Raw genomic sequence first — 21674 nt, forward strand, 5'->3', positions numbered from 1 at the left:
TATCGTCTAGTGATGTAAGCAGATGAAGAGAGGTGGATCTGAGAATCGTCTGGTGACGTAAGCAAATGAAGAGAGGTGGATCTGAGTATCTTCTAGTGATGTAAGCAGATGAAGAGAGGTGGATCTGAGTATCATCTGGTGACGTAAGCAGATGAAGAGAGGTGGATCTGAGTATCGTCTGGTGACGTAAGCAGAGGAAGAGAGGTGGATCTGAGTATCGTCTAGTGATGTAAGCGGAGGAAGAGAGGTGGATCTGAGTATCGTCTAGTGATGTAAGCAGAGGAAGAGAGGTGGATCTGTGTATCGTCTGGTGATGTAAGCAGAGGAAGAGAAGTGGATCTGTGTATCGTCTGGTAATGTAAGCAGAGGAAGAGAGGTGGATCTGAGTATCGTCTAGTGATGGATCTGAGTATCGTCTAGTGATGTAAGCAGAGGAAGAGAGGTGGATCTGAGTATCGTCTAGTGATGTAAGCAGTGGAAGAGAGGTGGATCTGAGTATCGTCTGGTGATGTAAGCAGAGGAAGACAGGTGGATCTGAGTATCATTTAGTTATGTAAGCAGATGCAGAGCGGTGGATCTGAGTATTGTCTAGTGATGTAAGTAGAGGAAGAGAGGTGGATCTGAGTATCGTCTAGTGATGTAAGCGGATGAAGAGAGGTAGATCTGAGTATCGTCTGCATACAAGTGGCAATCAAGACCAAAGGACTGAAGGACGTGTGTGAGTGGGGTAGTGTAAAGAGAACAAAGAAAGGGGCCAGGGACAGAGTCTTGGGGAACTCCATGAAGAAGGGGATCAGGAGTGGAAAGTTTACCCTCCCACAAAACAGAGAAGGAACGATCAGTGAGATAAGAGTAGATCTACTGTAAAGCCAGGCCAGTAACTCCGGGAGAAGAAAGACGAGAATGATGCACCGTGTCGAAAGCATCTGAGAGATCAAGAAGCATGAAAGCCAGGCCAGTAACTCCGGGAGAAGAAAGACGAGAGTGATGCACCGTGTCGAAAGCAGCCGAGAGATCAAGAAGAATGAAAGCCAGGCCAGTAACTCCGGGAGAAGAAAGACGAGAGTGATGCACTGTGTCGAAAGCAGCCGAGAGATCAAGAAGAATGAAAGCCAGGCCAGTAACTCCGGGAGAAGAAAGACGAGAGTGATGCACCGTGTCGAAAGCAGCCGAGAGATCAAGAAGAATGAAAGCCAGGCCAGTAACTCCGGGAGAAGAAAGACGAGAGTGATGCACCGTGTCGAAAGCAGCCGAGAGATCAAGAAGAATGAAAGCCAGGCCAGTAACTCCAGGAGAAGAAAGACGAGAGTGATGCACCGTGTCGAAAGCAGCCGAGAGATCAAGAAGAATGAAAGCCAGGCCAGTAACTCCGGGAGAAGAAAGACGAGAGTGATGCACCGTGTCGAAAGCAGCCGAGAGATCAAGAAGAATGAAAGCCAGGCCAGTAACTCCGGGAAAAGAAAGACGAGAGTGATGCACCGAGAAGAAAGACGAGAGTGATGCACCGTGTCGGAAGCAGCCGAGAGATCAAGAAGAATGAAAATGGATGAAGGTTTGGGTGCCGAGCAGCGTGCAGAGCCTGAGTGACCACAAGTAATGCTGATTCCGTACTCTGTCTCTCGGCTGCTTCACAACCCTGAGGGAAAGTTTTCTACAGTGTGTTTCCTCGTGCAATCGTCTCTGCAGGTCTTCAAAGTGGCAAACAATATTTACCAGGCTGCCAGGTTCTAGTGTTTGATTAACCCTAAGATGGCAAAGAGGTCCAAGACTCTGCTGGGGTATTCTCATTTGGAAGAGCGGGGCTCATGAAGACGCTCAAAACAACACTGCACCTAAAAGCCTTTTCTATAACATAAACGTCCCTTGAAAACGAACTCAAAGGCAAGCGATTTTCTTCTTAATAGTTCAATTCACTCGCTGCTTCCAGATATAGTTCACAATGGTTTGCCAACCTCTGTCTGACATCCCCCCCAGCAGCAGGCGTCATTGGGTCTCCGCCACTAGCAGCAGGTACTAGTAGAGTTTGCCCTGGATGCCCTGTCTCGAGCTTAAGGGTTTTCCACACCCTGTTTCAATGATCCTCTCAGAATCTTCTCCTGGTTTGGTTCGAGGTCCCAGGTATAAGGTTTTTCTGCACCCTTCTTTCTAGATCCTCTCAAGACTATTCTTGTTTAGTTTGTGGTCCTGGGTACAAGAGTTTTCTGCACCCTTTCTTTCTCCTGGTGTGGATGTTTTGAGGGTCTGGGTCATCTCCATCCACTGGCGTCCTGACTCCTCCGCCTCTCACCACCTAACTACTTCTGGGCTGGTTATGCCTCTCCTTGTGGCTACACCACACCACCACCTCCTCCTGACTGATTTCCCCCTTTCATTGCCAACCTTCACACTCCTGCATCTGCCTCCAGTCTCCTCCAAACTCTTACCACCAGCTCTTACTCCAACTACTCGAGAACCTGTGCTTATAGAACCCTGCCATCCCTACCCTCGGGCTGGGCTTCCTGTGAGGGTCTTGGCCTGCGAGGGTAAACGAAGGAGCTGTGGGTAGCTGTTCACAGTTGATATTTCAGTGTGTGATTATTGGAAGCTGAAGAGAAGTGAGTACGGGAAGCTGAGGAGAGGTGAGTACGGGAAGCTGAAGAGAGGTGAGCACGGGAAGCTGAGGAGAGGTGAGTACGGGAAGCTGAGGAGAGGTGAGCACGGGAAGCTGAGGAGAGGTGAGCACGGGAAGCTGAGGAGAGGTGAGTACGGGAAGCTGAGGAGAGGTGAGCACGGGAAGCTGAGGAGAGGTGAGCACGGGAAGCTGAAGAGAGGTGAGCACGGGAAGCTGAGGAGAGGTGAGTACGGGAAGCGGAGGAGAGGTGAGTACGGGAAGCTGAGGAGAGGTGAGTACGGGAAGCTGAGGAGAGGTGAGTACGGGAAGTGGAGGAGAGGTGAGTACGGGAAGCTGAGGAGAGGTGAGTACGGGAGCTGAGGAGAGGTGAGTACGGGAAGCTGAGCTGACAGTGAGGAGGCACAGAGCCACCCCCTGGAGTCCAGAGCCGCCGAGGACAGGGGCTGGAGCAGACTCCACTTTATCTCCAGATACCCCCATGCCGGGGAACTCTTGGCCATGGCTCTGCCTCAGCTGACCAGGGAGATTTTCCTACGCTTCTCACCCGGCACCACTGACACACAAGATGGCCCCGACAGCACCTCCTTTTGCCTGCCCCATCCTCCTCTTCTATGTTATATGGCACTGCTGTCCCCCTTCCTTTTGCCTGCCCCATCCCCCTCTTCTATGTTACATGGCACTGCTGCCCCCTTCCTTTTGCCTGCCCTCCATCCCCCTCTTCTATGTTATATGGCACTGCTGTCCCCCTTCCTTTTGCCTGTCCCATCCCCCTCTTCTATGTTACATGGCACTGTTGCCCCCTTCCTTTTGCCTGCCCCATCCCCCTCTTCTATGTTACATGGCACTGCTGGCAATGCTGCCCCTTTCCTTTTGCCTGCCCTCCACCCCCTTTTCTATGTTATATGGCAGAGCTTCCCCCTTGCTTTTGCCTACCCCCCACTCCCATCTCCTATGTTATATGGCACAGCTGCCCCCCCCTCCCTCCGCTTCCTTTTGCCTGCCCCCCATCTCTTACACATTACATGGCGCGCGCTTTGCCCCCTACTTTGTATGCCTTTCAGGTACTTTCTCTGGCATGGGAATTATTACGGAAGAGGGGCTTGTCTGGTGTCATAGCAACCGATTTGATGGTATCACATTGCTGCTTAGCAACCGAGGACATGTGAGCTCATGTAGAGGACGGCACGAGCGCTCAGCCACCAAGCTTAAAATGGGGTGCTGAGTGAACGGCCATGCGTGCCCCCTAATTCTACCTGCCTTCCCATCTACTGTAGAGCACGGAGTATCTCTGTCATTGTCGCACAGTAAAGGAAGAGCCAATCCCTTTCTTATTCTCCTTTCTCATCATTGTATGCCTATCAGTTCTTTAATCAATGTGTATGTCTCCCGTGTCCCAAAACGCACCTTTATCCGTTCAATGTCTTTGTATGCACCCATGATGCCTTTGTAAGACTCACATGCCTTCTAAAGTACATTGTATGCCATCCATGCCTTATAATGGCACCTCATATGCCTGTGTTTGCCTTCTGTGCCTCAAAATACACCGTATATGCCTTTGTATTCCTTCCATGCCTCATGATGCACCTTATATGCCTTTGTATTCCTTCCATGCCTCATGATGCACTAGCACCTTATATTCCGGTGTATGCCTTCCATGCCTTTTAATGCACCGTAATAGCCCATGTATGCCTTCCATGCCCCATAATGTACGTTATATGCCTGTGTGTGCCTTTCATGCCTATTATTTAAGCATCCGTCTATATGTTTGGCATTCTTGCCCTCTACTGCACCTTTATTTTGAATCTCTGACCACAGACCTATGCAAGCCCGACACCGGGCAAGCTGGCACACCCTAGACTGGCAGAGCACTGGGAGGCCGCGTACCTGGCATATGAGCACGTGCCAGTATGCCTGGTGCACAGGACAGCACTGCTTTGCATTCATCGTCTTCTCGTGATTGGTTCTGTAACTGAGCGCCCTGTTTGGAGATGTGTGAGGGGCCCTGTACTCACTGAATGATGATGAGCCTTGCTCTGCTCTGCTCTACCCCCCCTAGGGTCAGTCTGTTGCCTCCCTGGACCCTCCGGCTGTCGGAATTGAGAGTGACCGACAATGGCGAGTACACCTGCGTTGCATCGAGCCCGGCCGGCAACGCCTCCCGGACCTACAGGTTGCAGGTGCAAGGTAAGGCGATGGGTGCACACTGAGCCTCAGCTGCTGCTGTGCACCGTGTGTGGCGTGCACGATGCCGTGGAGTTATGCTATGCACATTAAGCAGTACTGGCATGCCTCCGCTCAATGAGGCGGGTGTTCTCTGCCCACGGATTCAGCAGCTGGCCTGGGAGTGGAGGGCTCACGTGCAATGGTCAGAGTTCCGCCCTGAGGGTCCTCCCCAGCTTCTTATTCTATGCACCCACATCTCGAGTCCTGCTGGAAATGATACAGGGGTGCACCGTTTGCAGGGTGTTCTGGGGGGTGATGGGTTCTCCCCCGGATATTGAAGTGGATGGGGGCGGCTGGGGGCGGGCGTTGCAGGAGTTGGGGTTCTAGTTCAGGGGTGCACAACTGATTTTGACAGAGGGCCGAAAGTACCTTACATGAGGGCTATAGTGGGCCGAAAAGTAAAAGTGGGCGGGGCGGTAGGCGGGACATGTCAGGAGGCGTTTTCAACCCCCAATTTGTATTAAACACATGGAAAAAGAATATGTTTTTGAGGGGTAACGATTTTTATTTGCATTTCAAACTTACATTTTGTACTACACATTTTCCATTGTTATAATTTATTTCTATTTAGTTATTGTATTTTGTCTGTTTAATTAACTTATATATATTTTATTGACCCTTGATTGGACATTCCGTTATTTTGGACTGCTATAGTTTGCTGTTTGGGTTGCCCAAGAGGAGTATGGCCTTCGTTGAGTCAGGTTTCCTCAAAAAGCAAAGGATGACCATCTCCTAACTGTGCCTGTTTTAGCTTTATTATTGGGTTCACTCTTGGAGTGCAACACTATGCCCCATGGCTCCCACCCCCAACCAAACACTATGCCCCATGGCCCCCTCACCCCCAACCAAACACTATGCCCCATGTCCCTCACACCCAACCAAACACTATGCCCCATGCCCCCCTCAACCCCAACAAAACACTATGCCCCATGGCCCCCTCACCCCATCCAAACATATGCCCCATGGCTCCCACCCCAACCAAACACTATGCCCCATGACCCCCACGCCTCAAGCAAACACTATGCCCCCTGTCCCTCACCCCCAACCAAACACTATGACCCATGGCCCCCTCACCCCCAACCAAACACTATGCCCCATGGCCCCACCCCCAACCAAACACTATGCCCCACGGCCCCCTCACCCCCAACCAAACACTATGCCCCATGTCCCTCACACCCAACCAAACACTATGCCCCCCTCAACCCCAACCAAACACTATGCCCCATGGCCCCCTCACCCCATCCAAACACTATGCCCCATGGCTCCCACCCCAACCAAACACTATGCCCCATGACCCCCACGCCTCAAGCAAACACTATGCCCCCTGTCCCTCACCCCCAACCAAACACTATGACCCATGGTCCCCTCACCCCCAACCAAACACTATGCCCCATGGCCCCACCCCCAAACAAACACTATGCCCCATGGCCCCCACGCCTCAAGCAAACACTATGCCCCCTGTCCCTCACCCCCAACCAAACACTATGCCCCATGGCCCCCTCACTCCCAACCAAACACTATGCCACATGGCTCCCACCCCCAACCAAACACTATGCCCCATGGCCCCATCACCCTCAACCAAACACTATGCCCCATGGCTCCCACCCCGAACCAAAGACTATGCCCCATGGCCCCCTAACCCCCGACCAAACACTATGCCCCATGGCTCCCTCAACCCCCAACCAAACACTATGCCCCATGGCCCCCACCGCTCAACCAAACACTATGCCCCATGGCCCCCTCACCCCCAACCAAACACTATGCCCCATGGCCCCCTCACCCCCAACCAAACACTATGCCCCATGGTCTCCCTCACCCCCAACCAAACACTATGCCCAATGGCCCCCTCACCCCAAACCAAACAATATGCCCCATGGCTCCATCAAACCCCAACCCAACACTATGCCCCATGGCCCCCTCACCCCCAACAAAACAGTATGCCCCATGGCTCCCACAACCCCCAACCAAACACTATGCCCCATGTCCCTCACCCCCAACCAAACACTATGCCCCATGGCCCCCTCATCCCCAACCAAACACTATGCCCCATGGCCCCCTCACCGCCAACCAAACACTATGCCCCATGGCCCCCTTACACCAACCAAACACTATGCCCCATGGCCCTCTCACCCCCAACCAAACACTATGACCCATGACCCCTCACCCCCAACCAAACACTATGCCCCAGGGCCCCCTTACCCCCAACCAAACACTATGCCCCAGGGCCCCCTTACCCCCAACCAAACACTATGCCCTATGGCTCCCACCCCCAACCAAACACTATGCCCCATGTCCCTCACCCCAATCAAACACTATGCCCCATGCCCCATCACCCCCAACCAAACACTATGCCCCATGGCCCCCTCACCCCCAACCAAACACTATGCCCCATGACCCCCTCACCCCCAACCAAACACTATGCCCCATGGCTCCCACCCCCAACCAAACACTATGCCCCATGGCTCCCACCCCCAACCAAACACTATGCCCCATGGCCCCCACACCTCAAGCAAACACTATGCCCCCTGTCCCCCACTCCTCAAGCAAACACTATGCCCCCTGTCCCTCACCCCCAACAAAACACTATGCCCCATGGCTCCCACCCCCAACCAAACACTATGCCCCCTGTCCCTCACCCCCCAAGCAAACACTATGCCCCCTGTCCCTCACCCCCAACCAAACACTATGCCCCATGGCCCCCTCACCCCCAACCAAACACTATGCCCCATGGCTCCCACCCCAACCAAACACTATGCCCCATGGCTCCCACCCTCAACCAAACACTATGCCCCATGGCCCCCTCACCCCCAACAAAAACACTATGCCCCATGTCCCCCTCACGCCCAACCAAACACTATGCCCCATGGCTCCCACCCCCAACCAAACACTATGCCCCATGGCTCCCTCAACCCCCAACCAAACACTATGCCCCATGGCCTCCTGACCCCCAACCAAACACTATGCCCCATGGCCCCTATCCCTCGAGCAAACACTATGCTTCATATCCCTCACCCCAACCAAACATTATGCCCCATGGCCCCCCCACCCCCAACCAAACACTATGCCCCATGGACCCCTCACCCCCAACCAAACACTATGCCCCATGGCCCCCTCACCCCCAACCAAACACTATGCCCCATGGCTCCCACCCCAACCAAACACTATGCCCCCTGTCCCTCACCCCCCAAGCAAACACTATGCCCCTGTCCCTCACCCCCAACCAAACACTATGCCCCATGGCCCCCTCACCCCCAACCAAACACTATGCCCCATGGCTCCCACCCCCAACCAAACACTATGCCCCATGGCCCCCACGCCTCAAGCAAACACTATGCCCCATGGCTCCCACCCCCAACCAAACACTATGCCCCCTGTCTCTCACCCCCAACCAAACACTATGCCCCATGGCTCCCACCCCCAACCAAACACTATGCCCCATGGCCCCCTCACCCCCAACCAAACACTATGCCCCATGGCTCCCACCCCCAACCAAACACTATGCCCCCTGTCCCTCACCCGCCAAGCAAACACTATGCCCCCTGTCCCTCACCCAAACCAAACACTATGCCCCATGGCCCCTTCACCCCCAACCAAACACTATGCCCCATGGCTCCCACCCCCAACCAAACACTATGCCCCATGGCCCCCATGCCTCAAGCAAACACTATGCCCCCTGTCCCTCACCCCAACCAAACACTATGCCCCATGGCCCCCTCACCTCCAACCAAACACTATGCCCCATGGCCCCCTCACCCCCAACCAAACAGTATGCCCCATGGCTCCCACCCCCAACTAAACACTATGCCCCATGGCCCCCTCACCCCCAACCAAACACTATGCCCCATGGCTCCCACTCCCAACCAAACACTATGCCCCATGGCTCCCACCCCCAACCAAACACTATGCCCTGTGGCCCCCGCGCCTCAAGCAAACACTATGCCCCCTGTCCCTCACCCCCAAACAAACACTATGCCCCATGGCTCCCACCCCCAACCAAACACTATGCCCCATGGCCCCCTCACCCCCAACCAAACACTATGCCCCATGGCTCCCACCCCCAACCAAACACTATGCCCCCTGTCCCTCACCCCCCAAGCAAACACTATGCCCCCTGTCCCTCACTCCCAACCAAACACTATGCCCCATGGCCCCCTCACCCCCAACCAAACACTATGCCCCATGGCTCCCACCCCCAACCAAACACGATGCCCCATGGCCCCCATGCCTCAAGCAAACACTATGCCCCCTGTCCCTCACCCCCAACCAAACACTATGCCCCATGGCCCCCTCACCCCCAACCAAACACTATGCCCCATGGCCCCCTCACTCCCAACCAAACACTATGCCCCATGTCCCCCACGCCTCAAGCAAACACTATGCCCCCTGTCCCTCACCCCCAACCAAACACTATGCCCCATGGCTCCCACCCCCAACCAAACACTATGCCCCCTGTCCCTCACCCCCCAAGCAAACACTATGCCCCCTGTCCCTCACTCCCAACCAAACACTATGCCCCATGGCCCCCTCACCCCCAACCAAACACTATGCCCCATGGCTCCCACCCCCAACCAAACACGATGCCCCATGGCCCCCATGCCTCAAGCAAACACTATGCCCCCTGTCCCTCACCCCCAACCAAACACTATGCCCCATGGCCCCCTCACCCCCAACCAAACACTATGCCCCATGGCCCCCTCACTCCCAACCAAACACTATGCCCCATGTCCCCCACGCCTCAAGCAAACACTATGCCCCCTGTCCCTCACCCCCAACCAAACACTATGCCCCAAGGCTCCCACCCCCAACCAAACACTATGCCCCATGGCCCCCACGCCTCAAGCAAACACTATGCACCCTGTCCCTCACCCCCAACCAAACACTATGCCCCAAGGCTCCCACCCCCAACCAAACACTATGCCCCATGGCCCCCACGCCTCAAGCAAACACTATGCACCCTGTCCCTCACCCCCAACCAAACACTATGCCCAATGGCTCCCACCCCAAACCAAACACTATTCCCCATGGCCCCCTCTCCGCCAACCATAACACTATGTCCCATGGCTCCCACCCCCAACCAAACACTATGCCTCATGGCTCCCACCCCCAACCAAACACTATGCCCCATGTCCCCCACGCCTCAAGCAAACACTATGCCCCCTGTCCCTCACCCCAACCAAACACTATGCCCCATGGCTCCCATCCCCAACCAAACACTATGCCCCATGGCCCCCTCATCCCCAACCAAACACTATGCCCCAAACACACTCAAGCATCCACCCATACAGACCCCACCCCCCATCTCAACATACACACCACAAACACTCAAGAACAAACATTCATACACATCCGACACGCCCCCCACCCCCTATCTCAACATACACAACACAAACACACAGCAGATCAGACCCGACACACAAACACAAACATACAGACCACTTACCGGAGACGTGCTGGAAGGCATGTAAGCTGGAACGCTGGCGAGGTAAGTGGAATCGTAATACGGCTGGCGTGGTCCAAGGCTGAAATGCCTTCCGGCATCAAGCCTTACTGGCCACGCCAGCCGTAGTGCTGGCCCTCCATTGGTGCAGCACACACGCACTACGTGGCTTGTAGGAGCGACGTGGTGCGTGTGTGCTGAGCCAATGATGGCCAGTGTTTTGTCCGGCCCGGTAGACATCAAAGACTTTACTAATGGAGGGCGGCAGATGCTGCTTGCGGGCCTCCCTCCATTAGGAAGGTCTTTGTGCCTCGCGGGCCGGAAAAAACAGCATGGCGGGCCGCAACTGGCCCACGGGCCCTATGTTGTGCACCCATGCTCTAGTTGATCGCAGAGAGGTTAGTGGCCAAATGACTACAGGGAGGAGCAGTAGCGTCTAAACCCGTACTCAGCCCCACACTATTACTAAACCAGCAGTGATCCCAGTCAGAAAGGTGAAACAGGCCCAGCCTGAATGGTATACCTGCTGCGCGTCATCTTATAGTAACGCCGGCGAGGGCAGGCTGTACTCTTCAGGAGGGATCTGAGCTTGCAATGAAGTGTCCAAACAACAATAGTACAGGGCTCCCAAAGTCAAAGAAGGGCAGAGTCTGGAATGAGAGCAGGCACTCTGGGTTTGAGGACCGGGGGCAGGCAGGCAAATAGTTCAAGTTCAAAGGTGAAGAGTGGGGTCTTACATGACACCACGGCCCTTTAAAGTAGGCCAAGAGGTCAGATCCACCACACATACCTTGTACTCTTGTTCTTCGGTCTCAACAACATCGAGACAGGCTTTTAGCTGCATTTGCGGAGTTCGAGACGGTGGCAAAGCAGGGTGAGTCCGGCATCTCAGTGGGCCGGGTTTCGAGAGCAGTGAGGTCATGGCTTTCACTGAATCAAGTCGGTGCTCACGACAGGTGAGACAATTGCTTCCAGGGTTTCGAGTCCTCATTGAGATGGGCCAAAGTGGTTTGGAGTGCGTACAGTGCCATAGGTGACCCCGGAGGTCCTGCCACAGCTTGAAATGACCTGTACACAGTCAAAGAGCAGATTGAGGTGGGAAACAGTTCCCAGGGAACTAGTCTAGGTCTCTAAGGACAAGGTGAGTCCTTTGTCTGCCCTTCCCAGCCAGGAAGGTTGCCAGCGAGCACTTGCAGTGTCTGCAACCATCAGTTAGCAGGAATAAGGCGGCAGCGGGCAGGCCTTCTCCAAGCAGCAGTTCATCCCAAAATGTCCTCTTGGATGGGGCAGGGTAAGGACCTGCTCCTTCTGTGGAGTGCTTCATCACCAGCTCTATAGCTGAGGACTTTGATCAAAGTTCCAGGTGAAACCTTCTTCCTTTGCTGTCTGAACATGATTAAATTAAAGGGCGTAAGGGGGCCTGGCCACCCTCTCTTATTTAGCCAATCGTCACAGGGGATGGGTCCACTTCAAGTCATTCATAGGGGTCCAATCATGCTGCTGCTATCATCAGTGTCCTTGCCTGGTGATGTCAGTCCCAGAGTGCGTTTTCTCTGCAGGAAGTGCAGCGAGAGCTCAAAATGTGTAAGTGGCCCCATGTGATCACTGCGCACCCCAGTTATACCTGATTAGAAAGCGTTGGATCTAGAAATGGCGGCGCGCAGTCCCCTACCCGCGACCCCCGCTCCCCACTTACCTTTGCCTCCTCACACTTACCTTAATTCCTGACTGTTCGTAGTCCCTTCATCCGTCCCTCTATGATGTAAGTCTTCCCCTAAAGTGGGTAGAGACTTCTGTCGCATGGTCCTGTTTTATTCGTCTTTTTCTTGTTTTTTTGGTGCAGCACTCATCCCATTGGAAGCAGAGGACACCCTTGCAAACCCCCAACCCCATTATAGCAAACATAGAGAGTGGGGGATGTTCCCACAAACTCCATTCAGTATAATGGCATTCAACATTTTCGATCTTGCCGAATGCGCACTAAGTGCGCATTCTGCATTCTATTCCAGTATTTTGCTGCAATACCAGAGATTCCAAGATGGCCGGACCATTCTCTGAACTGAATTATCCTGGCAATTCTCACTCCACCCTCTCTCGTGTCTACCCAGCATCAAAGAGTCACCAGTAATTACCACCCTATTTTGACCTCCCTAATGTCCTAGCAGACTATTATTTGAAGCATGGATCCCGTCCTTAACCCCTGAGGTATTTCCTGTCCTCTGGGGAAGGTGGGAAGTCTTTCTGAGAGAGAAAAAAGGGACATCAAGGCTGAACCCATCCATTGATTTTGGTCAAAACTCAGGCCCAGGTGTCTTATACACAAACACCCTGTCAGTGGAATGGGCCACAAGGAACCAGGCTATTATTATCATTATTATTATTATTATTATTATTATTATTATTATTATTATTATTATCTATATATATAAAATGCTTAGGAATGTTTCTGTATTCAGCTGATGCAATTTATCAGTGTTAGGTTGCCCACTGCTGTCCAAATGGCAAAGCGCATCCACTTCAGCAACAGCTACCATTTGAACAAACAGAATGAGCACAGTTCTACGCTGTCACCTTCACCTTCCATTATCGCAAACATTCAGAAGGTACTTGTCTGCAGCCCCACTTCTCTTCACACAGGACATTGTGGTTCCAGTGTCAATAAACAGATAATTACTGTCTCAACATTTAATTCTGTAAAAAGAGAGAAACCCTGTAGGACGAATGCCTCCTCACGAGCTAAAACTCAAAATAGGTGCTGTAACTATGCTACAAAGCAATCTTGTGCCATCACAGGGACTCTGCAATGGAACATGACAATTATGTGTCTACAAAGACACATCACAGAGCCTGAGGTGAGCGATGGAACTTAGATACTGTTCTTATACCACGCATACCTCTCATTCCATCCGAACCATTTTATCCTTTTCATTGACCATACATAAATCACAGGACACTAGGCCCCCTTCATGGAAGAGATTGGTTGTAATTCCGATATTTAAGAAGGGGGACAGAAGTGACCCTATGAATTACTGACTGATATTGACCTTCAAGATACGCTACAACGCAACACCGTATGTTACTCCAGGTACAGCTGGTTATTATTATTAGGGTATTTATTGAGGGTGGAGCAAGCATGGAGGATCAACGGAGCACTTTACAATTATAGGGGGAACGAAAATGCTGTGGGGAGCAGAGATTCAAGGGAGTGGGTGAGCTGACAACAATGGCGAGGGATCTACAAGCAACCAGGGGAGGAAACAGTGAGGACAATAAAATGATATCAAAAGAAATCGTACATTCCCAGAAGCAACAATGTCAAACAAGACATGGCCTGAATGTATTTATTAATCAAACTGTCACCCGGCCCTGGCGCACACAGTTGTATAGAATTTAGATCAGGGGTGCCCGTGGTTAAAGGCAGTCCCAGGCTGTTTAAACTTTAGGTTCCAGAAGACGGTTTGCAGGAATGCATATGTTGCTCTGTAACTTCTATGTTGCCACATTTCGGGGCCGCTGCTGTGGGGGTCAGTAGAGGGTCTCAGCAGAGTTACACCTTTGCACTATACTTTTTCTGCACAGTGCATTATGAAATTGAAGTCTGGTTAGCATAACCTTCAGAGATAGAATGACCAGCATCGTTTCTATTAAAAATCCCAAAAGCTTGAGGTAGTACAACCTGACAGGTGCCATTCCGTCACCGTGACCCCCATATAGTGCAGTGCAGTTGGCTTGATGCCTTTGGAGGGGGTAGGGGCTCCTGTGGAAGTGAAAGAAGCTCTCCTCATGGGTTGGCAGACAACACAACCCAAGCTGGTTTGAGTATGTGTGGATCAGTGATCTGTCCCTCGAGTAGATCGCTGTTGTATTGTGCTTTCCCCCGAAGACCATTCAGCTGGCTTTTGCCACCAATATGCAAGTATGTCTGTAGCTGGGTGCAAAAGCTGCCAGTTTGACGAGTGTTATTGATCTGTGCCACCTTTATAAAGGAGGAATGGATTGTTACCCTTTGCGTTTTCACTTTTTGCACCCAAGGGATTTTGCATCGGGTGAGATAAAGTCATAGACCTAACTCCATCAGAAGACATGGAGGGTACTCGGCTGGCCAGGAAATCCGGTCTGCCAGGGCATTTTTGCCTGAGCCATGAGCTACCTCGAGGCGGTACAGGGTGGGAGTTCCCCTCCCCATGCGTTTGTGCCCCTTCTTTTGTGCGAAGCTGTATGTAGACCAAGTCCCCCTCTGCTAAGCCATAGACCCCTTTACTTTATACAGCAGGAGGAAAAGGTCAAGATCGGAATCACATGTCCTGCTCCAGGAAAGCAAGTGCTACACGGTTCCCTTTGTGACCCGGGATCCATGCAGAGAATGGATATATGGGCTTGTGCCACTGAAACCCATATAACGAGCACCCAGGAACATACACCCACATCCCTGGTTCATATGAAACAACAAGGACTACCTAAGACACTTACTGACGTGAACCAAAACCTGGGACCTTCTACAAGTACAACCCTGCAGTGGGAGGCAGAGCTAACCAGCAGCGCTGGACTTTGCCTGACCCTAAAATGTCTGCTGCTCCTTTAAAAGGCTTGGGGAGCAGCGGACCTGCAACAGCTGGAAGGAAGGAAGGAAAGCTAATACGCCTATTAGGAGGCTCCTTTCAAAGATACGTTTAACACAACCAATGGACTGGGACTGGAGTGGCTTACTGAGAATGAGATGTGCACCGTATCCCTTACTGATAGTGAGAAGGGTCCATAGCCCTCACAGAGAATGAAATGGGCATCATATCCCTTACTAAGCGTGTGAAGGGCACCATTCCCCTTACTGAGAGTGAGAAGGGCACCATATCCCTCAAAGAGAGTGAGGTGGGCACCATATTCCTTACTGAGCCTAGGAAGAGCACCCTATCTCTTACGGGGCCTGAGAAGGACACCATATCCTTACTGAGAGTGAGAAGGGTGCCATATGCAATATTGAAAGTGAGAAGGACACCATAGCGCTTACATAGTTTGGGAAAAGCACCATGTTCCTACCTGAGCACGAGAAGGGCACCATTTCCCTTACTGAGAATGAGAAGGGTGCAATACGCTTTCTGGGAGTGAGAAGGGCCCCATATGCCATATTGAGAGTGAGAAGGACAACATATCCCGCACTGAGAGTGAGATGAGCACCAAACAGCAGGCCTCCATAACCCTTACTGCGTTTGCAAATGCTACCACATACCCTATTGAGTGTGAAATTGGCACCAAATAGAAGGGCACCATAACCCTTACTGAGAGCGAAAAGGGCATCATCTCCATTACTGAGAGTGAGAAGGGTACTATATCCCATACTGAGAGTGAGAAGGGTACTATATCCCTGACTGAGAGTGAGAAGTGTACTATATCCCTGACTGTGCATGAGAAGGCACCATAGCCCTTACTCAGTGTGGGAAGGGCACCCTATCCCTTTGTGAGAGTGAGGACGGCACCATAACTGTGACAAATCACCTTCCGGGACACCAGTGGTCCAGGGATGAATATCGGTTTCTAAACCATCAATCAGCCCCACACCTCTAGTACACCGGAAGGGATCCGAACCGATTGGAAACACAAGCAAGTGGATGGAACAGCAGGCTTATCTCTGCAACGTTGTGGATCGTTGATTAGTTGCAACACCGTGAAAATACTATTATTACCCAATGATAAAAGGGACTGTCCAGTCAAGGTTTTATACAAATATCTACTTTATTAATATTACAGCAGAAATTTCTAGCACACTATGGAATACAACCCACCCCGTAAAGGAACACAGAGGACAGACAGTTTCATGAAGGAAAGGGAAGCACTCTGGATGCTGACAGGAGGGTAGTCGGTAAAGCAATCAGTCTTAACTGTTCAAGGTTATTTGGTTTTAGCACCAAGGCAGCGAGGGGTCGTAAACATCACTAGGTTTCTCTGCAGAAGGACCAGGGGGACAGAACCACATTGTACCTGGTGCTTAAGATGATCCTGATGCTCCACAGCGTCAAGTTGGTTCCATGACACTTTGCAGCTCCTGCGACAGAGTTTAAGATGGGAGACAACTGTGGGTATCAGGCGGCAGGCAGCTCAGCAAGCGAGGCTGGACAGATGGCTGTAGGCTGGCCTACATGGCGGATCAGGGTCAAGAATTACTGTCTCCGTGCTGGTTGGCAGATCTGGAATGCTAGTAGAGGTGTCGTGGATAGCTTTAGTGATGGCAACGTGGCAACAGTTAGTGGTGCAGCCGATCGTAGTTCGAAGGGCTGACTGCCTCGAAAATGTTCTTAAAATATGGACACTAGTTGATGCTTGTTGTGGCACTCCTCCTAGCTTCTTCACAGGGCTTGTGTCATCCTTCAAGGTGGACGGTCCAAAGCTGAGGAGTGTTTGCAGGCAACGGCTTGTCCTTTGGTCAGAGTCTCTCTGGCACTTTCCAACCAGGTAGCTTGCTGGCAGAAACTAGCAGGGCACGATGTGTGCTGGCTGGTTACCGGTTCTGGAGCTTCAGGATGGGTGCTCCGAGTCCAGTATCTCCCTCTTTTCCCTGGGAGATGTTTATGGGAGGGATATTTCTTCACTCTTGGAAATCCTGGCCCCCCCTTTACTGGCGGAAACTGTAAGGCAGACTATACCTTCAGCCAGGGTCCAAATGAGTCCTTCTCCTCACTCCTTTCAAAGTTGCCGGATGATCTGCTAAGTGAGGGGCTCAGCTTCTTTTAAAGCTAAATGGGCCCGAGTGATTGGAGCAGGCTAAGCCTACATTACTGATCCAATCCCGGGTCCCCACCAACAATGTTCTGTTTTGTGTGAGCTCATAACCAGAGTGCTTTGTAACAGGAAAGGTAGGGTGTAACAACATGTAGTACTAAGCTCCATCCATCTTCCTGTATGTTGTGGATCAAAGTGTCTCTCTGGTTGATTGTGTTCTCTGTGACTCTTGATCAAAACGCAGGTTTCCCTTGAAGTTTGTGGCGAGAACAGACTTTCTGTCTCCATCAATTCACATACTAATTCCCTCTGAAAGGGGGTTTCTCTGCAGGGGTTAACTTATAAACAGTTGTCCCAGACATGCCATTCACGGTCCTTCTTACAGTGGGGGCAGGCTTCCCGTTGACACATTGCATATCATGGAGGTGTTGGGGTTTCCTGTCCCCTTTTGTCAGTTCTGCGATCAGGCTTATCACAGGCCTGTTTCAATTAACTCTCATCGGTATGCGCTGCCATCAGCAGAACTTAGACACTAGAGAGGGTGGATCCATTGAGCCTTTGATATTTTAATTAGGCTGCCCATGGCCGGAGGAAGGTGTTGCCTTCCCCCTTCCTGAGGTGCTTTGATGTACTTGTGGCTGTCACGTTTCAGCTAAACGTGACAGGGAGGACTGCGCCTGTAGGCTGTGTCCCCCCAGAGTACACATGACTATGTGTTTGTTGTACAGTGAGCAGAGGAAAATGTGTGCGGATTAGCCCCACACATTTTCTGAGTTTGAAATCCCATCATTCATTTTAATTACCAAACTTCAAAAAAGCCCAGGAGAGCACACACTCCTCATGTGGATGGTAGAATTATTCACAGAAACCCTGACTGAGTGTGAGACGGGCACCATATCCCTTAGTTAAGAGTTTGAAGGGTACCATATCCCTTGCTGAGAGTAAGAAATGCACCATATCATTTACTAAAGAGTGTAAAGGGCCCTATATCCCTCACTCAGAGTGACAATGGCCTCATATCCCCTGCTGAGAGTGACAATGGCACCATATCCCCTGCTGAGAATGAGAGGGACACAATGTCCCCAGATAGGAGAGTGGAAGAAACCTCTTCAGAGACTGCCGCAAAGAAACGAGGAAGAAACCTTGTATTTCAGTGGAGACGTGATAACAGACTGGAAGTCCTGACAATTCATCACATTTTGACCTACCCAGGTCTTTTTTTTACCCTGCTCCAGGAGAAGCAGACCATGTATAGTTTTAGATAAGCCCCTGATCCCTATAGGCGTTTATCCCAACCCTTTCCTCACTAGAATGAAACTCATTGAAACAAATTTGCGGTGTCACATGTTCTGTTAGGGCGCCACACTGGTTGGATAGCTCAGTTGGAGGAAGAACTCACTGCAGAGATTTCAATTTAATCTGCAGTTTACAACTCAGCCTTGCATCCTTCAGAGCGCGATACAATGAGTGGCATTGAGTTTGAAAACGATAATAAGCCTTTATAAGCCTCGCACCAGAGTTATGGGCCCTGAAGACTGAGTTAAATGCCCAAGCATAGCAAAGGACTTTAATGAGGTATGAGGGCCCATAACGATGATACGACCCAAGGGCGAGGTCTATAAAGCTATTTGAACCCATGGCTAAACACGAAAAAAGGTTTATGTAAAAATATATATGTATTGTATTGTATTGTACTTGTCATTTATATAGCGCCTTTTACCATTATCATAGTCTCAAAGTGCTGTTAGTGGGAACGCCCTTGGATATTGATGAGTAGCAGTGGTGGTGATCAGGACTGTCTTGTGGTGTAATGGTGGTCTGCAGTCATTTCATGGTGGATATTGTTGATGAGTAGCAGTGGTGGTGATCTGGACTGCCTTGTGGTGTATATGTGGTCTGCAGTCATTTCATGGTGGATATTGACGATGAGTAGAAGTGGTGGGTGGTCATGTGTGCTTTTTGGTGCAATGATGGTCTGCAGTTATTTCATGGAGGATATTAACGATGAGTAGCGGTGGTGGTGGTAGTTGTGGGGCTTGTCTTGTGGTTTCACACTCATCCTCCTGACACTATGCATGGGGATTCGTGCGTGGCTTGTGAGCCTCTGAGACAGTGCTGTGTCCCACTCTCTTCTGGTAGTGTGGGGCAGCGAAGTGTCGTAGAGGTGCTAGATGTAATGGAGGGTGTAGGGATGTTGGGGTTGTCGTAGAGGTGGTAGATGTAATGGAGGGTGTAGGGGTGTCAGGGGTCGTCGTAGAGATGGTTGATGGAATGTAGGGTGTAGGGATGTCAGGGGTCGTCGTAGAGGTGGTAGATGGAATGGAGGATGTAGGGATGTCGGGTGTTGTCGTAGAGGTCCTAGATGTAATAGAGGGTGTAGGGATGTCGGGGGTCGTCGTAGAGGTGCTTGATGGAATGGAGACTGTAGGGATGTCGAGGGTCTTTGTAAAGGTGGTAGATGGAATGGAGGGTGTAGGGATGTCGGGGGTCATCGTAGAGGTGGTAGATGGAATGGAGGATGTAGAGATATCGCGATTCGTCGTAAAGATGGTAGATGGAATGGAGGGTGGAGGGATGTTGGGGTCGTCGTAGAGGTGGTAGATGCAATGGAGGGTTTAGGAATGTTGGGGGTCGACGTAGAGGTGGTAGATGGAATGGAGGGTGTAGGGATGTCGGGGGTCGTCGTAGAGGCTGTAGATGGAATGGAGGGTTTAGGGATGTCAGGGTTGTCGTAGAGGGCGTAGATGGAATCAGGGTGTAGGGATGTCAGGGGTTGTCGTAGAGGTGGTAGATGGAATGGAGGGTGTAGGGATGTCAGGGATCATTGTAGAGGCTTTAGATGGAATGGAGGGTGTAGGGATGTTGGGGTTGTAGAGGTGGTAGATGGAATCAGGTGTAGGGATGTCAAGGGTTGTCGTAGAGGTGGCAGATGGAATGGAGGGTGTAGGGATGTCTGGATCGTCGTAGAGGTCGTAAATGGAATGGATTGTGTAGGGATGTCGAGGGTTTTGTAGAGGTGATAGATGGAATGGAGGGCGTATGGATGTCAGGGGTTGTCGTAGAGATGGTAGATGGAATGGAGGGTGTACGGATGTCGGGGGTTGTCTTAGGGGTGGTAGATGGAATGGAGGGTGTAGGGATGTCGGGGGTCGTTGTAGAGGTGATAGATGGAATAAAGGGTGTAGGGATGTCAGGGGTTGTCGTAGAGGTGTTAGATGGAATGGAGGGTGTAGGGATGTCAGGGGTTGTCGTAGAGATGGTAGATGGAATGGAGGGTGTAGGGATGTTAAGGGTTGTCGTAGAGGTGGCAGATGGAATGGAGGGTGTAGGGATGTCTGGATCGTCGTAGATGGAATGGATTGTGTAGGGATGTCGAGGGTTGTCGTAGAGGTGATAGATGGAATAGAGGGTGTAGGGATGTCAGGGGTTGTTGTAGAGGTGGTAGATGGAATGGAGGGTGTATGGATGTCAGGGGTTGTCGTAGAGATGGTAGATGGAATGGAGGGTGTACGGATGTCGGGGGTTGTCTTAGAGGTGGTAGATGGAATGGAGGGTGTAGGGATGTCGGGGGTCGTTGTAGAGGTGATAGATGGAATAAAGGGTGTAGGGATGTCAGGGGTTGTCATAGAGGTGTTAGATGGAATGGAGGGTGTAGGGATGTCAGGGGTTGTCGTAGAGATGGTAGATGGAATGGAGGGTGTAGGGATGTTGGGGGTTGTGATAGATGGAATGGAGGGTGTAGGGATGTTGGGGGTTGTGATAGATGGAATGGAGGGTGTAGGGATGTCGGGGGTCGTCCTAGAGGTGGTAGATGGAATGGAGGGTGTAGGGATGTCGGGGGTTGTGGTAGATGGAATTGAGGGTGTAGGGATGTCGGGGATTGTGGTAGATGGAATTGAGGGTGTAGGGATGTTGGGGGTTGTAGATGGAATGGAGGGTGTAGGGATGTCGGTGGTTGTGGTAGATGGAATGGAGGGTGTAGGGATGTCAGGGGTTGTGGTAGATGGAATGGAGGGTGTAGGGATGTCGGCGGTCATCGTAGAGGTGGTAGATGGAATGGAGGGTGTAGGGATGTCGGGGGTCGTCGTAGAGGTGGTAGATGGAATGGAGGGTGTAGGGATGTCGGGGGTTGTGGTAGATGGAATGTAGGGTGTAGCGATGTCGGGGGTTGTGGTAGATGGAATGGAGGGTGTAGGGATGTCGGGGGTCGTTGTAGAGCCTGTAGATGGAATGGAGGGTGTAGGGATGTCGGGGGTTGCCGTAGAGGTGGTAGTTGGAATGGAGGGTGTAGGGATGTCGGGGTTGTCATAGAGGTGGTAGATGGAATGGAGGGTATAGGGATGTCTGGGGTTGCTGTAGAGGTGGTATATGGAATGGAGGGTGTAGGGATATCGGGGTTGTCGTAGAGGTGGTAGATGGAATGGAGGGTGTAGGGATGTCGGGGTCGTCTTAGAGGTGGTAGATGGAATGGAGGGTGTGGGGATGTCGGGGTTGTCGTAGAGGTGGTAGATGGAATGGAGGGTGTAGGGATGTCGGGGGTCGTCGTAGAGGTGGTAGATGAAATGGAGGGTGTAGGGATGTCGGGAGTTGTGGTAGATGGAATGGAGGGTGTAGGGATGTCGGGGGTTGTTGTAGATGGAATTGAGGGTGTAGGGATGTCGGGGGGTCGTCTTCAAGCTGTGGTGGTCTGCC

The 21674-nt window shown here is 51.7% G+C and overlaps 1 protein-coding gene across 2 annotated transcripts in view; it reads left to right on the forward strand.

Annotated features, from left to right (window-relative positions):
* HMCN2 (hemicentin 2) overlaps positions 1-21674 on the forward strand; it is a 936787-nt gene that overhangs the window by 252562 nt on the left and 662551 nt on the right. For both annotated transcript variants that reach the window (XM_069609262.1, XM_069609261.1), the window contains one exon: positions 4668-4795. In XM_069609262.1, coding sequence (XP_069465363.1) covers positions 4668-4795 — 128 coding nt within the window. The remainder of the gene's footprint in view (positions 1-4667; positions 4796-21674) is intronic.

Source organism: Ambystoma mexicanum, chromosome 8 (genome assembly GCF_040938575.1).
Source record: "Ambystoma mexicanum isolate Mex_15411 chromosome 8, UKY_AmexF1_1, whole genome shotgun sequence".
Classification (NCBI taxonomy): Eukaryota; Metazoa; Chordata; class Amphibia; order Caudata; family Ambystomatidae; genus Ambystoma; species Ambystoma mexicanum.